Below are 22126 nucleotides of genomic sequence, written 5' to 3'. Positions count from 1 at the left end.
CCCGGATCCGTTCGGTTATTCGGGGTTTGGGTGGATGTAATGTGGACATAGAGCAGAAGTTGAACAATTGAAATAAAAAGCTTAAGAATTTCCCCTTGCTCATATTCATAAATATCCACAGTAACACCTTTGTTAGCTTTTCAGCTACCTAACCATCTTTTTTAAACAAGCAATTTGAATTGTCCCCTCCCTTCCATGCATATCATTAAAGAGAACGCTGTTGTCGCTAGGTGAAGTACTACTCGCGCCGCCAGATAGAAAGAAGCAGGTGTCCAACATGGCGATCACAGGCAACGGATCTCTCGCTACTCTTCTCTTTTTGTTCATGATTCCAGCAGCTCTTCATAAAGGTAGGATTTCGGCCGATAAACTTAAGTGAAACAAACCTACGTCTTTGAATAGATTTCTATGGACATGGGGGGCAAAAATGTGTCTGCATTAAGCGCAAGCTTTTTCTGGATGTGTCCGCATGATTGTGGATCGATAATAATAAACGAAGAAGCTGAATGTAACTGTTCTTCAAGTTGTAATATGGTATTTAATCTGCCTAAAGGATGAAAAAAATACTCAAATAGTTGTTACATTCTTTGAGTATTTCCATTTATCTCAAATACAGCATTTACAGATGTTTTTGTCTTCCATATAGTCAACTAACCCTTCACACAAATCACTTTGGCTAGTTTTCCCTTCTCGTCTCGAGCCCTGTTCCACTGCCACATACACGCACATAGCTTGCTGGCAGTTTAAATGAGCGAAATTAGATATGAAAACTGTTGTTTTTCAAGTATTCAAGTTGTACGTTCAACTTCAGTGTAAAAGTTGAACGTGGTTTGTTTAAGTTAACCAGTCAGCTGTTCTCAATACTTTTGGGTTGTGATTATCCAGATTCTGTAGAACGCCGAAGCCTACAATGAATGCTGAATATTCTAGCGCGAGCTATTCAGTGCGATGCTTGATTTAGGCAGGCTACCATTGCAATTGCATCATTTTTTTTCTGGGGAGAGGATCAGTTTTATTATGATTATGTTGGCAGTTAGATCTTTACAAATAGTATTTAGTCTGCTCAAACTATGAACCTTACTGGGGTGATTGATTGGCCACAGTGTGTGTTACATGCGTAATTTAGCGGGATGCAGTGTAGGTAGAAAGGATACTCTGTAGCTTAACATTTGAATGCCAAGGGAACGGCATTATTGGTGTGCAGATGCTATACGGATGTAGACAAAAGTTGTTAGTGGTGCTTTTTTGATTTGGCTTGCTTCCTAAACACCTGTTTAAAATAATCAAATCAGTGGCTTACATAAAACGACATGAGCGTGTGCTGTTATAGACTACGTGATAGGCTATTACGAATTAAACTGATTCAATGATCGCAAATATCGTGCAAAAGGTATGCAGTCCCCGCGTAGAGCATACATTTCAATTCAGATGTAGCTAAACTCCTGAATCTCTGAAGTTTTTTTTGAATATGTCTTTCATGTTAGTTACCTCAATTTGAAGCATAGGCTACCGGTAGTTATTTCTTGAATTATCATAGTCTATTTAGTCTTGTGGAAAGGAATAAACGATTCGCCTAAAAATCCGGCGGGCGCATTAGGCAGCTCTGCCATTTGCCAAGCACACTTGTTTTGTTAGTACACATCTATTTTCGAAATTATATGAAGTTTAGTTTACTGTAGGCTGGCTACTCTACTCTTAATTAAAGCTACCAAGTACCAACACTTGCTGTATAACCTATGATATTGCAGTCCACAAGATGTGCACGGACCTATTTTTAAAAATGTATTTAACCAGGCAAGTAAATTAAGAGGTATATATTAATTAAGGATATATATATTTACATAAACGCTCACACATATAACGTTAGGCTGAATATTTGGCACTTCAGTGTGTTATCTTCTTTCAGAGTGCTTCTTCTGGATGCTCTTTAGCATTTCATTGCCAAGGTTTTTATACTAGGTTCCGTATATTTATATTAGGTAGCCTGTACTATTACGTTTTTAAAAAATATAAGTTAATGTATCCTAATCGGACCAAGTCAGTCAATACGTGGAATTCATAGAAAACATGTTTATGCGTTCAACACGTGATTTAACCCTATCAGTCCCAAACCACCAGCAAAAATCTGCTTTTAATTGATCTGACTTTAATTTATCTGCATGTCCAGCTCATACATTTTGCCTCACAATTAAGTGTTTTATTTTAAGGACAACCATGACTACAAGTAGAACACAAACAGTTGCATTCATGAGTTTAATTGACAAATGAAATAGTTTGCTCACTGGGAAATTAATATCCATCTAGTCAGTGACAACTGTGTGGAGTTTAGGACAGCAACTATGTGCGATTATTACCATATTATAAAGGAAAGGGGATACCTAGTCAGTTGTCCAACTGAAATGTGTCTTCCGCATGTAACCCAACCCCTCTGAATCAGAGAGGTGCAGGGGGCTGCCTTAATCAACATCCACATATTTGGCGCCCGGGGAACAGTGGGTTGGTTATTTTCCATGCTCAGGGGCAGAACTACAGATTTTTACCTTGTTAGTTCTGGGATTCGATCCAGCAACCTTCTGGTTACTGGCCCAACGCTCTAACCACTAGGCTATAGCCACTATGTTCTGGGGTTTCCTATGATCTTCTATGCAAAAATACCCCTTACCTTCTAACAGCTCTGGTGTAGCTTGTGAGCGTCATAGAGCAAAACATTACATGTGCGTGCTTGTGAGAGTCTGTTTTGTTTATATATATATATATATATAGTTTGTAGCTCAAACCATTCAGACTCTAAAGACGTTTTGTAAAAATACCCGGTCCCGGGGCCCTTCGGGATCAACCCTTGTCTTACAAACACCGCTCTAGCTCAGCCCCCGTTAATCACACAGACTAACGGTTATCTGCGGATGCAGAAGAAATTGACGAATCCAATGTTACAACCCATAAGTCTGAAGCTAAAACATACAATATTTAGAAGACCTAAATGTGCCAGCGTTACATTGGGACTCATTGGGTTAAATAGGAGGCTATTGCTGCTTTTCACTCAATTGAAGCACAAACTTCAATGCACCACATTCACATTAGGGATGATAGTCGGTTCCCATTATTCTAACCGTGATTTCTCCCCAAACCCACCTTTTCCTGGGATAAATAACTGTGGGAAACAGGTAAATTATAATAATTGATTTCTATGAACACAACAACATGAAATGGAACTGTTAAATGATATGCAATGTCTAAATCTGGCTTCTCCACAGCCTTTTCTCTGCTATCTGCATGATCAATCATCAACACTCAGGATGGGTACAGACTAACTAGTGATGCACCGGTATTACATTTTTGGCCGATATCTGATATTTTCCTTGCCAAAAAAACAGATACCGATATTTAAAATTTTAGCGCCCTTTTTAAGCATTCTAGTACAGTTAAATAGTTAACACACACATGGACGCAGCGGTCGAAGGCACTGCATCTCGGTGCAAGAGGCGTCACTACAGTCTATGGTTCGAATCCAGGCTGTGTCACATAATTGGCCCAGTGTCGTCCGGGTTTGGCTTGGGTAGGCCGTCATTGTAAATAAGAATTTGTTCTTAACTGGCTTGCTAAGTTAAATAAAGGTTACACACCACACTGACCAAAAAGTTATTTTGTTGGCGTTTACGTATGTCCCCATTACCAGTAAAACATAATCAAAAACTATATATTTCACTTACTTGCTGTGCTGTTTCATTGTTCATTTGTTCAGTCGTTTCATTCTCAACAAGGATTTCTATGGAACGCCGTTTGGGTCTTTGCCATGGAACGCTGTTTGGGTCTTTGCTATGGAACGCTGTTTGGGTCTTTGCTATGGAACTCTGTTTGGGTCTTTGCTATGGAACGCTGTTTGGGTCTTTGCTATGGAACGCTGTTTGGGTCTTTGCTATGGAACTCTGTTTGGGTCTTTGCTATGGAACGCTGTTTGGGTCTTTGCTATGGAACGCTGTTTGGGTCTTTGCTATGGAACGCTGTTTGGGTCTTTGCTATGGAACGCTGTTTGGGTCTTTGCTATGGAACTCTGTTTGGGTCTTTGCGTGTCAAAGATACTATTTAACACTATTTGACGTGTCAAATAACACTATTTGACCAATCAGGACCTGAATATGTCACATGTCACATAATAATTGAACAGGTTCATTCATTTTTTACGTAGTTATTGCACATTGATTACACTATCACTCGTATTTCATATGTCACAACGATTCATTGATATGTATGCTATGATGCTGGTAAAGTTGTCTCGCGCACCTACAGTGCTGGTCATAAAAAAAGCTAGCTAGCTCATGGATGCAAACAATGTTCTTCCCCAAAAACATAGCAAAACGACAGTCTGTTTCAAGGTAGCTAATTATATAGCTAGGTGTCATCATCTAAAATAACCCTAATTTATAAGACAGTTCTTATTTGATTAATGGTGGTCGGACCCATCTATGTGAAGCTAGCCACAATATGGATTAGCCACAATAGTGGACTTTGCGGTTAGCCTTCAAAATAAAAGTATGGCATAATTCTATTTGTATTCATTTACATTACTGTCAATTACATACTTTTATTTTGAAGGCTATCCGCAAATTCCGCTATTGTGCCTAATCCTTATTGTGGTTAGCTTCACAACACATATCCCGGTGCGGTCGAGCGTCACTAGCCAAATGAAGCTAGCTGGCTGCTTATAACGTTAGCTTTGGGCAACAGGGTTAAGTAGCTGGCTAGCTATTTATTTTCATGAATTGAAGGTCAATTTCAATAGACAAACAACAAGTGGCAACCTAGCTAATACTTACAAGGACTCCTAAATCACTGCTAAGAATAATGAACATGACTGCAGTTTCTACTAGTCATTGTTTTCTGGTTGGTTGTATTGGTGCTAGCTAGGTACCAAGCTAAAGCTAGCTACCCCAGAAGTTGCAGTCGAACAATTATTGCTTTATTACCAACGCGGTATTGTAAACACATCGTTCGTGGCAGGTGTTTGCTTGTTTGTAGACCTTTTTGTACAGCTTTGACAGTGCTACTGCAAAGACCCACACGGCGTTCCATAGTATGAATGTCGTGAAGCTAATAGCAGTGACGCTATTACTGTGTAACTCCGGTAGGGCAACATCTGAAAAATAGCACACTTGGTAGTGTGTACTGGTGCCTCAACCAGTCGGCGAAAGCCAACATCACCCACGACAGAGAAAGGTTGATTGTCAAAGGCAATGAATTCCATTTTCTTGGCTTTAATGGATTTCGCCTTTGAGTTGTCTCTAGAGGTAGACCGATTATCATTTTTCAACATCGATACCGATTATTGGAGTACCAAAAAAAAGCAGATGCCGATTTTTGTATATATATTTGTAATAATAACAATTACAAAAATACTGAATGAACAATGAACACTTTTATATTAACTTAATACAATACATAAATAAAATTAATTTAGTCTCAAATAAATTATGAAATAGTTTCAATTTGGTTTAAATAATACAAAAACACAGTGTTGGAGAAGAAAGTAAAAGTGCAATATGTGCCATGTAAAAAAGCTAACGTTTAATTTCCTTGCGCAGAACATGAGAACATACAGTGGGGCAAAAAAGTATTTAGTCAGCCACCAATTGTGCAAGTTCTCCCACTTAAAAAGATGAGAGAGGCCTGTAATTTTCATCATAGGTACACTTCAACTATGACAGACAAAATGAAAAAAAAAAATCCAGAAAATCACATTGTAGGATTTTAAATTAATTAATTTGCAAATTATGGTGGAAAGTAAGTATTTGGTCACCTACAAACAAGTGAGTAAAGTGACTAAATACTTTTTTGCCCCACTGTATGGAAGCTGGTGGTTCCTTTTAACATGAGTCTTCGTTATTCCCAGTTAAGAAGTTTTAGTTATTATAGGAATTATGATCCGTCAACTTTTTCTCTCTATATCATTTGTATTTCATATTGGATGTTCTTATAGGCACTTAAGGATTGCCAGCCTCTGGAGTTCATAGGCTTGAAGTCATAAACAGCACTGTGCCTCAAGCAATGCTAAGAGCTGCTGGCAAACGCTCAGTCAGACTGCTCTATCAAATATCAAATCATAGACTTAATTATAAAACACACACAGAAATACGAGCCTTTGGTCAGTAATATGGTCAAATCCGGAAACTATTATTTTGTTCTTTCAGTGAAATAAGGAACTGTTCCATATTTTATCGACTGGGTGGCAACCCGAAGTCTAAATATTGCTGTTACATTGCACAACCTTCAATGTTATGTCATAATTATGTAAAATTCGGGCAAATTAATTACGGTCTTTGTTAGGAAGAAATTGTGAGGCCAAAACTGCTGCATATACCCTGACTCTGCTTGCACTGAACGCAAGAGAAGTGACACAATTTCCCTAGTTAATATTGCCTACTAACATGCATTTCTTTTAACTAAACATGCAGTCCAAAAAATATATACTTCTGTGTATTGATTTTAAGGAAGGCATTGATGTTTATGGTTTATGTGATTATGCTGCGGTACTTAGAGATAATTTGTGGTTTAGAATGGTACCCTACTTCACCACTTCATTACACCAGACCAGCGCAAGGTGGAGTTAGAGCACTGATTATGCTTTCGGGTCCTACTGTGTCTAAATAGAAACTTCTAAAGCCATGACATAATTTTCTGGAATTTTCTGCGAAAAGTGCAAATCATTCCCAGAACAACAGCAAAGGACCTTGTGAAGATGCTGGAGGAAACAGGTACAAAAGTATCTATATCCACAGTAAAATGAGTCCTATATCGACATAACCTGAAAGGCGGCTCAGCAAGGAAGAAGCCACTGCTGCAAAACCGCCATAAAAAAGCCAGACTATGGTTTACAACTGCACATGGGTACAAAGCTCGTACCTTTTGGAGAAATGTCCTCTGGTCTGACGCAACAAAAAATAGAACTGTTTGGCTACAATGACCATCGTTATGTTTGGAGGAAAAAGGGGGAGGCTTGCAAGCCGAAGAACCCCATCCCAACCGTGAAGCACAGGGGTGGCAGCTTCATGTTGTGTGGGTGCTTTGCTGCAGGAGGGACTGGTGCACTTCACAAAATAGATGGCGTTATGATGTAGGAAAATTATGTGGATATATTGACGCAACATCTTAAGACTTCAGTCAGGAAGTTAAAGCTTGGTCGCAAATGGGTCTTCCAAATGGACAATGACCCCATGCATACTTCCAAAGTTGTGGCAAAATGGCTTAAGGACAACAAAGTCACGGTATTGGAGTGGCCATCACAAAACCCTGACCTCAATCCTATATAACATTTGTGGGCAGAACTGAAAAAGCGTGTGCGAGCAAGTAGGCCTACAAACCTGACTCAGTTACACCAGCTCTGTCAGGAGGAATGGGACAAAATCCGCCCAACTTATTGTGGGAAGAATGTGGAAGGCTACCCGAAACGTTTGACCCAAGTTAAACAATCTAAAGGCAATGCTACCAAATACTAATTGAGTGTATGTAAACTTCTGACCCACTGGGAATGTGATGAAAGAAATAAAAGCTGAAAGAAATGATTCTCTCTAATATTATTCTGACATTCCACATTCTTAAGATAAAGTGGTGATCTTAACGGACCTAAGACAGGGAATTTTTACTCTGATTAAATGTAAGGAATTGTGAAGAATTGAGCTTAAATGTATTTGGCTAACACCGAACCCAAACGCGCCATCGTGCAAATATTTATTTTATCCCCCTATACCAAATGCGATCACAACACGCAGGTTAAAATATCAAAACAAACTCTGAACCAATTACATTAATTTGGGAACAGGTCAAGAAGCATTAAACATTTATGGCAATTTAGCTAGTTAGCTTGCACTTGCTAGCTAAATTGTCCTATTTAGCTAGCTTGCTGTTGTTAGCTAATTTGTCGTGGGATATAAACATTGAGTTGTTATTTTACCTGAAATGCACAAGGTCCTCTACTCTGACAATGGATCCACACATAAAACTGTCAACCGAATTTCTAGTAATTTCTCCTCCTTCCAGGCTTTTTTGTCTTTGAACTTATATGGTGATTGGCATCTAAACTTTCATATATATAGAGATGGTCTAGCCTATCTCTTTCAGGTTATAAATTCAATGCAGTATTAGCCTGATATTTAGCTAATGAATGATGGGTTATACTATGCAGAAGGTTCTAACTTAGAGCTTCTGTATCTTGCGCGATACGCAACTGCACTCCGCTTGCCTCTTTCCTTAAACAACGCCCCTTAGCTGTTGGAGTCTCAGGAGAAGCTAGACTTGAATGGCGTGCTGGACATTTTTTTGCATTTCTTATTCTAATAGACTTCGAAGAGGGATGCAAGCTCATTTTTGTTGAATGTTAAGTACAGCAGCCAAGAAAATACGCTATGGCGGTAGGCTATACCAATTATTTGTTCAGACCCATACCCATTCAATCTTCGCAAAGAGAAGTGAAAGACGTCTGCATCTTATTCTACTCCTATATTATTCAAGCATGTCATTACAATGATGAAGATAAGGACAACTGTACTTATTTAATACTTATTTAATTTAACTGTTGAAAGTTATGGAAGAATTAAGAGGTAGGCTAATACTTATGTCGCACAACATTAGGGGACATATTATGAAAGGTGTCTATATGCTCAAGTCCAGCCTACTAATTATAAAAATGTCAAATAGGCCCTATTATATTTCAAAATCAGATTTGCTAACCTATAATTGTAAATTTTTGGAGGCTACATTTCTTTCACCAGCATTGCATGTCCTCTCCCAGCTTCATGGTTTGAATGAGGTGTGTATATCCTGTCCATATAATACAGTATAATATACAGTACATATGGAAAGTATTCGGAGCCCATTTTCCCCTCACATTTTGTTACATTACAGCCTTATTCTAAAATTGATTAAATGTTTTTTTTTTACTTAATCAATCCACACACAATACCCCATAATGACAAAGCAAAAACATGTTTTTAGAAAAATGGAAATATCACATTTACATATGTATTCAGACACTTTACTCAGTACTCCGTTCAAGCACCTTTGGCAGCGATTACAGCTTCAAGTCTTCTTGGGTATGGCTCTACAGGCTTGGCACACCTGTATTTGGGGAGTTTCTCCCATTTTTCTCTGCAGATCATCTCAAGCTCTGTCAGGTTGGATGGGGAGCGTCGCTGCACAGATATTTTCAGGTATCTCCAGAGCTGTTTGATCGGGTTCAAGTCCGGGCTCTGGCTGGGCCACTCAAGGACATTCAGAGACTTGTCCCGAAGCCACTCCTGCTTTGTCTTGGCTGTGTGCTTAGGGTTATTGTCCTGTTGGAAGGTGAACCTTCGCCCCAGTCTGAGGTCCTGGGGTGCTCTGGTGCAGGTTTTCGTCAAGGATCTCTCTGTACTTTGCTCCATTCATCTTTCCCTCGATCCCGAGTAATCTCCCAGTCCCTGCCGCTGAAAAACATCACCACCATGCTTCACCGTAGGGATGGTGCCAGGTTTCCTCCAGACGTGATGCTTGGCTTTCAGGCCAAAGAGTTCAATCTTGGCTTCATCAGACCAGAGAATCTTGTTTCTCATGGTCTGAGAGACCTTCAGGTGCCTTTTTGCAAACTCCAAGTGGGCTTTCATGTGCCTTTTCCTGAGGAGTGGCTTCCGTCTGCCAACTCTACCATAAAGGCCTGATTGGTGGAGTGCTGCAGAAATTGTGTTCCTTCTGCAAGGTTCTCCCATCTCCACAGAGGAACTCTGGAGCTCTGTTAAAGTGACCATCGGGTTCTTGCCTGACCAAGACCCTTCTCCCCCGATTCCTTAGGTTGGCTGGGCGGCCAGCTCTAGGAAGAGTCTTGGTGGTTCCAAACTTCTTCCGTTTAAGAATGATGGAGGCCACTGTGTTTTTGGGACCTTCAATGCTGCAGAAACATTTTGTTATCCTTCCCCAGATCTGTGCCCCAACACAATCCTGTCTCGGAGCTCTGCAGACGATTGCTTTGGCCTCATGGCATGGCTTTGCTTTGACCTCATGGCATGGCTTTGCTCTGACATGCGCTGTCAACTGTGGGGCCTTATATAGACAGATGTGTGCCTTTCCAAATCGTGCCCTTATAATTGATTTTTCCACTGTTGGACTGGATCATGTTGTAGAAACATCTCAAGGATGATCAATGGAAACCTGATGAACCCGAGTTCAATTTTGAGTCTCATAGCAACGGGTCTGAAATCTGAAGTAAGTTTTTTTTTTGTCTTTATGGGGTATTGTGTGTATTTTTATTTAATCTATTTTAGAATAAAGCTGCAACGTAACAAAATCTGGAAATAGTCAAGGGGTCTGAATACTTTCGGAATGCACTCTAATACAGTACAGTAGTGGTTCACAATCCTGGTCCTGGGGACCCAAATGGGTGCACTTTCTTTTGTCCTACCACTAGACACTTGCTTCAAATCATCACAATCCTGATGATGATGAGCGGATGATTTCAATTAGTTGTGTATTGCTAGGACATAAACTAAAACCAAAATGTCCACCCCTTTGGGTCCCCAGGACCAGGATTGAGAACCACTGCAGTACAGTAATACAGTCCACACTAAAATATTAGCTTGTTTAATTTATTTACCTTAGAGAGCATAGCTACATCTATGGACTTGTATTTCTTCTGTTGTGTGTAATATGCGATAGCCTATATGTCAAAGGCTATGTGTTGGATAACGGTACAATTATTTGGGCTTTTTTAGACTTGGGTTCATAAAATGGCTCAGGTAACATCAGGCTTGAATTTTCATGCAGGTCAAAGATCTAATCAAGTCCAGACATTGATATGCTTTATATGCTTTAGAATGACACCGGCTTTGGCAGGAAATACCGGCTTACCTGGGAGAAAAGTGATTTTATTCTCTGTATGGAACTTTTGTAAAATGCTGGGAAAATATTAAACCCTAATCCATTGTTGGAACAGTGGTAGGTGCTGGATAAACTATCACATTTGCTGCCTTGTTGATTTTTAAACAAAGCATGGGGTAGGCCTACAGTCAGACAGAGCAAATCAATAATTTAACTTGACCACACTTTACAATTTGATAAGGAATTGCAGGATTTAAGATAAATGGAGTCACTGAAACAATGGTAAATATTGCAGTGTATTCAGGACAAGAGAGTGCTGCAGGTGCATTCATTTGATCACCACTACATGTTGGCGCACGCGATGGTTTTAAGTTCATCATACGAGCAGTCATCAAATCACTCAAGTGCTCCAAACAAAATTGTTCAGCTGGTGAGGCATGTGAAGTTCTTAATGTAGATTTAATTTAATGGCTTGTGGCCATCTATTTACTTTCAAAGCGTTCAACATAGCCTAACTAGAGCATATTTTCAAAAATCACCATGAACAATTGGCCTAATGTGCAGTAATTTCCCATGTAGTTGGGCATTTTAACGATAGTTGTTCTATTGATTTTGCCTATTGCCATTGTTTCACAGCTAAACAGAAGAACCAGTACAGTTTGTTTGGCGTAGGCCTTTGGATGACCTTTTTAGTGAGACTGAATCTGTTAACCTCACTGTAATATTAAGTCAGAGTCAGACTGGGTAATAAAATCTCTAATTTCTCCACATAATTTGAATATCCCCCCGTATCCTGTATTGAGTTTGGCTCACTGTAAAGTCAGTAGCCCAGTGATTGAAAACAGGTGTGGAAATGGACTTGTATATTTCCTGCTGCTCTCTGTTTCTCTGGTGCCCTGAGCAGTAATGAAGAACAATGGCTTTATTTTGAGGGGAGGGGGCTGAAGATGTTGTGCCATCCAACAGATGATTGGGTTTGGTCACATCTGGCCACTATGCACTCAGCCTTCTCTCTCTTTGATTATACTAAGTAATTACTGAGGTGCTAACTGATCCCTGATGAGGGATGCTGGATTAAAACACATATTCTGAAACTACTGTACAAAATGTGCCACTTTATAGGTCTACTTTTTTTTACAGTAAAAATTGAAATGTAGAAAAAAACACATTCATAGCTTTTGAAGATGTCAGTCATAACAACAGTACTAAGTCTAGCACACTGCTCTGAAAATATTTGTTTCAAAACAAATATTTTGATTAGGCCTAGTTCTTTTCCCCCGGGAGTTGTTAGGCCCCAATAAGCTTGTTATAGCAGGATGTCATTACATCAGACAGGAAGGGATGTTGTATGATATAAGTGGGCACATTTTGCATGAATTCATCCATATAATGCTGGGTTAAACAATGAATAAACAATCTATGGATATTATTTATGGTTCCATACCCCTGAATAACAAAATGCTGGTTCATCATTGTAAGCGGGTAAGGAAAATGAACGTGTCCTTTTGAATACAATACAGGTAATTATCAACTGGGCTTGATGGGCTTGAGTGATCTGCGTTCTCATGTCTGACATTAGCATAACACTCGAGCCAGTATTACATTTCAGTGCCCCTTACAAGACCCTTCAAGCAGCAACCATGTCTCCCACGGAATTGGATCCCTTGTGCTCATTGTATTCAGTTCCTGCCTATTGTTCCTACCTATTGCTGCAGTGTCTTGTCTGATGATAGGTTCTCTGCTGTTTTGTCTGCACAAATGCCAGATGCTAGAGGATTATGCTGTCTAATGCTCTTTATGCCTGAGCTGGGTGATGCAAGGAGGGTCTTGTGTGAAAATGCACACTAGACCCTCCCTTGTGGTAAAGCTATTGAAGTACAGGTCAGAAACAATGTCCCTAAATAGCATTATTATGTAATAACATAACACTGTGTATTGTCAGAGTGATTACTTTTTATGAGCAACATATTAACAGTCACTGCAGTAGGCACAGCCTAGGCCTAGCCTATTTCTTAATTCAACTAAATGTTTGAACCACGTTACTTTTCTTAGTCGGTTTGCTGCTGCATTAAAGTGTGCAGTATTTGTTGGGCTTCACTTGGCTGTCAGACTAATACCTTCCAGACTGAAAATGTGTGAGGGAGACACTAATCTGCATAAGAATATTTTTAAGGATTATGGCTGGAGTCTAGCAAGCTGCCTTCCTATTGATTGGTCGCTTGGCCATACAGAAATGACAGTGAGACCAGATCCCTCTTAATTCTTACTTAGTTTGAACACAGACAGATTTCCTGCCTTATTCTTGATGCTTTCTGTCCTAGGGCTGGGTGGTATTATGTATTTTATGATATTCCGGTATTGATGCATGGAACAGTTTGGGTCTTTACTTTGCCTTATATAAAGGTATTTGAATGTTTGGTTTGTTAAATATGATAAGCCGTGTGTCTCTCTCCGCTCTCTATAAAGGTCTCTCTCCGCTCTCTCTCTCTCCATGCCACTTTCCATACAGACCTAGCCCTGCCGTGCCCCCTTTCACTCAAGGAGCGCAATTGTTGTTCCTCGACCACAAGACACTTGCGTTCTGTCTGCATCATCAATGCAGCACATGCAAAAATGTTGATGACTACTACGCTGTTTTCACTTAATATAAATCCACTATTAGTTTGTGTTTCTAACATCTGCAAACAGCTAGTTTGTCTTTTCTTGGCAAGTTGGGCCTAAATCTTAATCACTAGTTAGCTGGCTAGCTAGCTAATAAATGTACTGAGTCAGAGCAAACTTAATTAACTATACAGCCTGATTTTCAGTGATGGGGTAGACCTAAATCAGCATGTTACTTGTGCAACAGTATCTTCTAAATCAAAAAGGAATAAGTGAAGCATGAATATGTTGGCTAAATGAAGTTGCTAAGAAAAAAAATTCAATGTAGACAAAGATTATAGGGTCCCCTAGGAAACACTTAACAACAATTTGGTTCCCACCCTGTTACAATGGCATTTTCATTCATGTCATATCATGTCAAACAACACTGTATTCAAGTGCCCACTATTATACTGGAACTCTAGAAGTAGAACAATCATTCTATTTCCATGATTCCAACAGTTCACCCAAGTGTTTTGCTCTAAATCGTAATTGTAACATTTGGTTTAAAATGAGGCCTAGATTGTTTGTTGATATCGTGCAGCCCTACATGGCAGTGTGGAAATGATCTCAAATGAGTGCAGAAATTGTTGACAATGCAGACTTTTGTTGTTGTTGTTGGTTGCAGTTGAATTGAACAGTATAAAATAATTAGAATGGAGAAACACCCATTGAAATCACTTAGGGTCACGCACTACTCAAAGCAAATGTTGAACTTTTGTTATTCAGAAACATAAAATAACGTCAAATAACGTCATACTGTCAATATTTGTGTAAATACTGAGATAGGATATTTTGGCCATATCGCCCAGCCCTATTCTGTCCTGCAATATTGATGATAATGATAGCATCAACATCAGCAGCAGACACAACAGCAACGGAAGTGTTATAACAGTGAAGTGGTTAGAGTTTTGGCTCTGGGCATACTGAACTAAATGCTCACGGTTGTTGGTAACTTTTGAAGTTGTTTTCACAAAGCAGTGTTGATAATATTCATACATAATTAATTGAGAATTAAATTGTACTGCATTAAGGCAATGCAGGATGTATGAAACTTCAGTTCACCATTTAGGCCTAGGTTCTGAGGTAATTTATTTTTGTTTGCAATTTTGCTCAGGTCTTTAAAATGAAAGCCTTGGATGATGGGGGTTTGGTTTATAATGACTAACAGAACATAGGCCGTAAGTAATATGCTATTTAATACAGATGTTGATTCAGCATCTGGATACAGATAGAAGTTTAATTTATCAATAGACTAGTGCAGGGTTCCCCAATTGGCAGCCCTAGTTTTCTGAGCAATAATATATAAAATCCCTAATATATATATATATATTAGATGTCGACCGATTATGATTTTTCAACGCCGATACCGATTATTGGAGGACCAAAAAAAAGCTGATACCGATTAATTGGCCAATTAAATGTTTTTTGTTGTTGTAATAATGACAATTACAACAATACTGAATGAACACTTATTTTAACTTAATATAATACATCAATAAAATCAATTTAGCCTCAAATAAAATGAAACATGTTCAATTTGGTTTAAATAATGCAAAAACAAAGTGTTGGAAAAGAAAGTAAAAGTGCAATATGTGCCATGTAAAAAAGCTAACGTTTAAGTTCCTTGCTCAGAACATGAGAACGTATGAAAGCTGGTATTTCATATACCTTTGACTATTGGATGTTCTTATTAGAGGTAGACCGATTAATCGGAATTTCAAGTTTTCATAACAAATCGGAAATCGGTATTTTTATACACCGATTTTTTTAATTTTTAAAAATGTATTTGTATTTTTTTACTACACCTTTATTTAATCTTTATTTAACTAGGCAAGTCAGTTAAGAACACATTCTTATTTTCAATGACGGCCTAGGAACGGTGGGTTAATTGCCTTGTTCAGGGGCAGAACAACAGATTTTCACCTTGTCAGCTCGGGGGATCCAACCTTGCAACCTCATAGTTAACTAGTCCAACGCAATAACAACCTGCCTCTTGTTTGTTGCACTCTACAAGGAGACTGACTGCCTGTTACGCAAATGCAGTAGAAGCCAAGGTAAGTTGCTAGCTAGCATTAAACTTATCTTATAAAAAACAATCAACCATAATCACTAGTTAACTACATATGGTTGATGATATTGCTAGTTTATCTAGCGTGTCCTGCGTTGCATATAATCAATGCAACGCTGGGGGAATGATTTAACAAAAGCCCATTTGTGGAAAAAGCACAATCGTTGGACGACTGTACCTAACCATAAACACCAATGCCTTTCTTAAAATCAATACACAGAAGTACAGTGAGGGAAAAAAGTATTTGATCCCCTGCTGATATTGTACGTTTGCCCACTGACAAAGAAATGATCAATCTATAATTTAAGTGTCAGGTTTATTTGAACAGTGAGAGACAGAATAACAACAAACAATCCAGAGAAACGCATGTCAAAAATGTTATAAATTGATTTGCATTTTAATGGGGGAAATAAGTATTTGACCCCTCTCAATCAGAAAGATTTCTGGCTCCCAGATGTCTTTTATACAGGTAATGACCTGAGATTAGGAGCACACTCTTAAAGGGAGTGCTCCTAAATCTCAGTTTGTTACCTGTATAAAAGACTGATTGCTTCTGTGGACAGGTGTCTTTTATACAGGTAACAAGCTCAGATTTAGGAGCACTCCTTACACTGTGCTCCTAATCTCAGCTCATTACCTGTATAAAAGACACCTGTCCACAAAAGCAATCAATCAGATCCCAAACTCTCCACCATGGCCAAGACCAAGGAGCATCGCCAAGCAGCTTGGTGAGAAGGTGAAAAAGTTGGTGCGATTATTAGCAAATGGAAGAAACACAAAAGAATTGTCAATCTCCCTCGGCCTGGGGCTACATGCAATATCTCAATGAGCATGAGAACGGTGAGGAATCAGCCCAGAACTACACAGGAGGATCTTGTCAATGATCTCAAAGAAGCTGGGACCATAGTCACCAAGAAAACAATTGGTAACACACTACGCCGTGAAGGACTGGCCCCCCTGCTCAAGAAAGCACATATACATGCCTGTCTGAAGTTTGCTGAACATCTGAATGATTCAGAGGACAACTGGGTGAAAGTGTTGTGGTCAGATCAGATAAAAATGGAGCTCTTTGGCATCAACTCAACTCGCCGTGTTTGGAGGAGGAGGAATGCTGCCTATGACCCCAAGAACACCATCCCCACCGTCAAACATGGAGGTGGAAACATTATGCTTTGGGTGTGTTTTTCTGGTAAGGGGACAGGACAACTTCACCGCATCAAAGGGACGATGGATGAGGCCATGTAGCGTCAAATCTTGGGTGAGAACCTCCTTCCCTCAGCCAGGTCATTTAAAATGGGTCGTGGATGGGTATTCCAGCATGACAATGACCCAAAACACACGGCCAAGGCAACAAAGGAGTGGCTCAAGAAGAAGCACATTAAAGTCCTGGAGTGTCCTAGCCAGTCTCAGACCTTAATCCCATAGAAAATCTGTGGAGGGAGCTGAAGGTTCGAGTTGCCAAACGTCAGCCTCGAAACCTTAATGACTTGGAAAAGATCTGCAAAGAGGAGTGGGACCAAATCCCTCCTGAGATGTGTGCAAACCTGGTGGCCAACTACAAGAAACGTCTGACCTCTGTGATTGCCAACAAGGGTTAAGTCATGTTTTGCAGAGGGGTCAAATATTTATTTCCCTCATTAAAATGCAAATCAATTTATAACATTTTTTACATGCGTTTTTCTGGATTTTTTTGTTGTTATTCTGTCTCTCACTGTTCAAATAAACCTACCATTAAAATTATAGACTGATAATTTCTTTGTCAGTGGGCAAACGTACAAAATCAGCAGGGGATCAAATAATCTTTTCCCTCACTGTATATATTTTTAAACCTGCATATTTTGCTCAAATAAATCCAGGTTTGCAGGCAATATTAACCAGGTGAAATTGTGTCATTTCTCTTGTGTTCATTGCACTCAGAGTCAGGGTATATGCAACAGTTTGGGCAGCCTGGCTCATTGCGAACTAATTTGCTAGAATTCTATGTAATTATGACATACCATTTAAGGTTGTGCAATGTAACAAGAATATTTAGACTTATGGATGCCACCCGTTAGATAAAATACCATATGGTACCGTATTTCACTGAAATAATAAACGTTTTGTTTTCAAAATGATAGTTTCCGGATTTGACCATATTAATGACCAAAGGCTCGTATTTCTGTGTGTTATTATGCTATAATTAAGTTTATGATTTGATAGAGCAGTCTGACTGACTGATGGTAGGCAGCAGCAGGCTCGTAAGCATTCATTCAAACAGCACTTTAGTGCATTTTGCCAGCAGCTCTTCGAAAGCACAGCGCTGTTTATGACTTCAAGTCTAATGTCTGGTGTAACCGATGTGAAATCGCTAGCTAGTTATCTGGGTGTGCGCTAATAGCATTTCAAACGTCACTCGCTCTGAGACTTGGAGTAGTTATTCCCCTTGCTCTGCAAGGGCCACGGCTTTTGTGGAGCGATGGGTAACGCTGCTTCGAGTGTGGTTGTTGTCGATGTGTTCCTGGTTCAATCCCAGGTAGGGGCGAGGAGAGGGACGGAAGCTATACTGTTACACTGGCAATACTATAGTGCCTATAAGAACGTCCAATAGTCAAAGGTATGTGAAATACAAATGGTATAGAGAGAAATAGTCCTATGAATACTATATTAACTACAACCTAAAACCTCTTTCCTTGGAATATTGAAGTCTCATGTTAAAAGGAACTACTAACTTTCCTATGTTCTCATGTTCTGAGCAAGGAACTCAAACGTTACCTTTTTACATGGCACATATTGCACTTTTACTTCTCCAACACTTTGTTTTTGCCTTATTTAAATCAAATTGAACATGTTTCATTATTTATTTGAGGCTAAATTGGTTTTTATTGATGTATTATATTAAGTTAAAATAAGTGTTCATTCAGTATTGTTGTAATTGTCCTTAATACAAAAATAAATATAAAAATGGCCGATTAATCAGCAGCGGCTTTTTTTGGGCCCTCCAATAATCGGTATCGGTATCGGCATTGAAATATCATAATCGGTCGACCTCTACTTTGGACACACCTACTCATTCAATGGTTTATATTTCACTATTTTCTACATTGTAGAATGATAGTGAAGACATCAAAACTCTATGTATGTCTATATGTTCGTTAAGAGTTAACTGCACCTCAGATTGCAGCCCACATAAATGCTTCACCGAGTTCAAGTAACAGACACATCTCAACATCAACTATTCAGAGGAGACTGAGTGAATCAGGCCTTCATGGTCGAATTGCTGCAAAGAAACGCCTGCTAAAGGACACCAATAAGAAAAAGACACTTGCTTGGGCCAAGAAACACAAGCAATGGACATTCGACCGGTGGAAATCGGTCCTTTGGTCTGATGATTCCAAATTTGAGATTTTTAGTTCCAACCGCTGTGTCTTTGTGAGACGCAGAGTAGGTGAACAGATGATCTCCTCATGTGTGGTTCCCACCGGGAAGCATGGAGGATTTGATTTGATTTGAGGAGGTGTGGGGGTGTTTTGCTGGTAACACTGTCAGTGATTTATTTAGAATTCAAGGCACACCTAACCAGCATGACTACCTTAGCATTCTGCAGTGATACGCCATCACATCGGGTTTGCACTTAGTGGGACTGTCATTTTTTTTCAACCGGACAATGACACAACACACCTCCAGGCTGTGTAAGGGCTATTTGACCAAGTAGGAGAGTGATAGAGTGCTGCATCAGATGACCTGGCCTCCCAATTGAGATGGTTTGGGATGAGTTGTATTGCAGCGTGAAGGAAAAGCAGACAACAAGTGTTCACAGCATATGTGGGAACTCCTCTATGACTGTTTGAAAAGCATTCCTCATGAAGCTGGTTGAGAGAATGCCAAGAGTGTGCAAAGCTGTCCTCGAGGCAACGGGTGGCTACATTGAAGAATCTCAAATATAAAATATATTTTGATTTAACACTTTTTTGGTTACTACCTGATTCCAAATGTGTTATTTTATAGTTTTGATGTCTTCACTATTATTCTAAAATGTACAAAATAGTGAAAACCCTTGAATGACTAGGTGAGTCCAAACTTTTGACTGGTACTTCATATATTAACATTTTCTATTTTTGGACATTTAAGATCTGAAAAAACACCAGCAAATGAAGCTGAAAGTGATTTTCATTTGAGAAATCTGTTCCAAAGTATGCCCACACATAATAGGCTTCTTCCGGTCAATATGCAGTCTACAAATTATTTGTAATTATGTTCCGGCCCCCTTACCATCCACTCAATAATTGTTTTTGTCCAATAGCTGAATCTACTTGATCCCTGGGCTTGTGGATAGAATAGTGTTTACACACAGGTTGAAGTTGATACATTATCACAAGTGGGGGATGTGCTAATAGATAGGGAATCCAATGTCCATGGGACCATGTCTAGAGTTGGGCAGTATCCATATTTTTATTTTGTCATAATGTCCTTCTCTCATCCCGAGATATATGGTATTACCGGCTTAGTAGACAAGTGGGTGCCCAAAACATAAAACAGCCCATTGGGCGTCTATTACCAGAATGCTAACAAAATTTGCACAAGTAATAGCAAATTTCCATGGAGGCTGCGAGCTAAATATGCGAACGAGTGTAAAAAAACATATAATAAGGAGCCCAGGAACGGAGAGGAGAAAAAATGCAAGGAAATCAAAATATAGCAGAGGCACTTGTACAGATAACTCATCCAAAGGACTTAGTTTTCTGCTGTGTTTGAGATGTCAAACACAATATGATGCCCTGTGACATTAATTCAGCCACTTACTTAGATAACGCAACCCCTAAATGTAATTTGCTAGTTAATGCAGAATTATTCATTTTTCACACACAAAAAATGGGGAAAACTCAAGAAATATCTTGCTACGTTTTGTAAACGCATATCTAAAATGCTTGTTATTGTAATTTCTGCTCGGCATCAAACAAATGTTGTACTTCAGTTCCACTTCTCTACTTGGATAAGAATGTACAAATGGGCATTCTATCAGCAGACAGCTCTCTGACTGATGTGTAGCTACTTTTCTCTATTTTTCTTTACCCTGTTTTCTCCCCAATTTCATGGTATCCAATTGGTAGTTACAGTTGTCTCACCGCTGCAACTCCCGTAGGGACTCAGGAAAGGGGAAGGTCTAGAGCCGTGCGTCCTCCGAATCACAACCCAACCAAGCTACACTGCTTCTTGACACAATTTACACTTAACACGGAATCCAGCCGCACCAATGTGTCGGAGGAAACACCGCACACCTGGCAACTGTGTCAGCGTGCACTGCCCCTGGCCCGCCACAGAAGTCGCTAGTGTGCGATGGGACAAGGGCATCCCTGCCGGCCAAACCCTTCCCTAACCCGGAAAACGCTGGGCCAATTGTGCGCTGCCCCATGGGTCTCCTGGTCGCGGCCGGCTGCGACAGAGCCTGGACTCGAAAAATGACATTAACTTTAAGAAAAACAGTAGGAAATCTAGCTAGCTACTACATTCTTTCTATGGTAAACAGACATATGATGAACATGCATAGTTTTTGTTAATATTACCTTGCTTTTTCATTTCAAGCTCATTTAGTCTACTTGTGTGGCTGCCAGCCAAATAGCATTGTACTTCTGTTGTCATCTGGTGAAAATGAAGCTATTTTCTGACGAATATATTTTCTGTAAAGAGCAACTATAGTTTTATGTCCCTGATCACGCTATTGAAGCAAAACCCCTGTCAACACACAGCTGGTCTCACCTGCTCCCGCTTTCTCCTGTTGTGATATTTACAAACAAACACATCTGTCTCAACTGTACTGGCGAACCAAGTAAGCTTCATAATGTAAAATTATGTGACAGTTGAAGTAGGAACGCAATCTGCTTTATCTCCTCACGCATTGTACACGTTAACTACTGGTATTTACTTAAAAAATAGCTACAAATATTAAAATGTATTGGAAAAACTTAAAATAAATAGTTTGAAAGGTATTGAAAAACCATCCCGTGGCTATTTTTAAATTCCCCGGTATACCGCCCAAACCTAACAACGCCCCATTACTCTGAAGCTTCTTTCCCTGTTATGTGCTATTACCTCGACTCCCCACTCATCTGAAAAGGATAAGATGGGTTCAAGCAAAATGGTGGACGCTAACTAGAAGGCTACATGGAGTTGCTCTCAAATGGCCACATAATGCTGGGCTCATATTGCTCTCAGATATCAACTTGACTACTGCTGTTAAGCTCTATGTAGGCCTAGCTTATTCTTACACAATCTATTATGTAAGATCTTTTTCATTTTTATGCCGCCTTTGTGAAAATACATGACACTGTCCAATCATCAATCATGTACTGTTAAGGAAATAGGCCGTAGCTGGTTCATTTATGACAGTGCTACCCACATTCCTTCTTTTATTGGCACCATGTGCTATACAACACAGTGTCTCGTTCAACTGTAAACATTTTAAAGCTCAATGCCGTATTTTGACAAAAGCTCTTATTCAGCCTATCTTGTAGGCCTACATTATTTCCAAGTTTAAATAAAATGTTTCCCTTTTCTTGGGTTTGATTCAAAACAGGCTTCTACGTTTACATTTTTAGCATC

At 39.4% G+C, this 22126-nt stretch overlaps 1 protein-coding gene across 4 annotated transcripts in view; it reads left to right on the top strand.

Moving 5' to 3' along the window:
• The first annotated feature begins 251 nt into the window (after positions 1-251).
• Positions 252-22126, top strand: part of cadm1a (cell adhesion molecule 1a) — a 431149-nt gene continuing 409274 nt past the window's right edge. For all 4 annotated transcript variants that reach the window (XM_029627469.2, XM_029627471.2, XM_029627470.2 and 1 more), the window contains exon 1: positions 252-350. In XM_029627469.2, the coding sequence (XP_029483329.1) occupies positions 278-350 (73 nt within the window). In that variant the 5' untranslated portion in view covers positions 252-277. The remainder of the gene's footprint in view (positions 351-22126) is intronic.

The sequence above is a fragment of the Oncorhynchus nerka genome, linkage group LG22 (assembly GCF_034236695.1).
Source record: "Oncorhynchus nerka isolate Pitt River linkage group LG22, Oner_Uvic_2.0, whole genome shotgun sequence".
Classification (NCBI taxonomy): Eukaryota; Metazoa; Chordata; class Actinopteri; order Salmoniformes; family Salmonidae; genus Oncorhynchus; species Oncorhynchus nerka.
The sequence above is the reverse complement of the archived record's forward strand: the minus strand, read 5'-3'. Positions and strand labels throughout refer to the sequence as shown.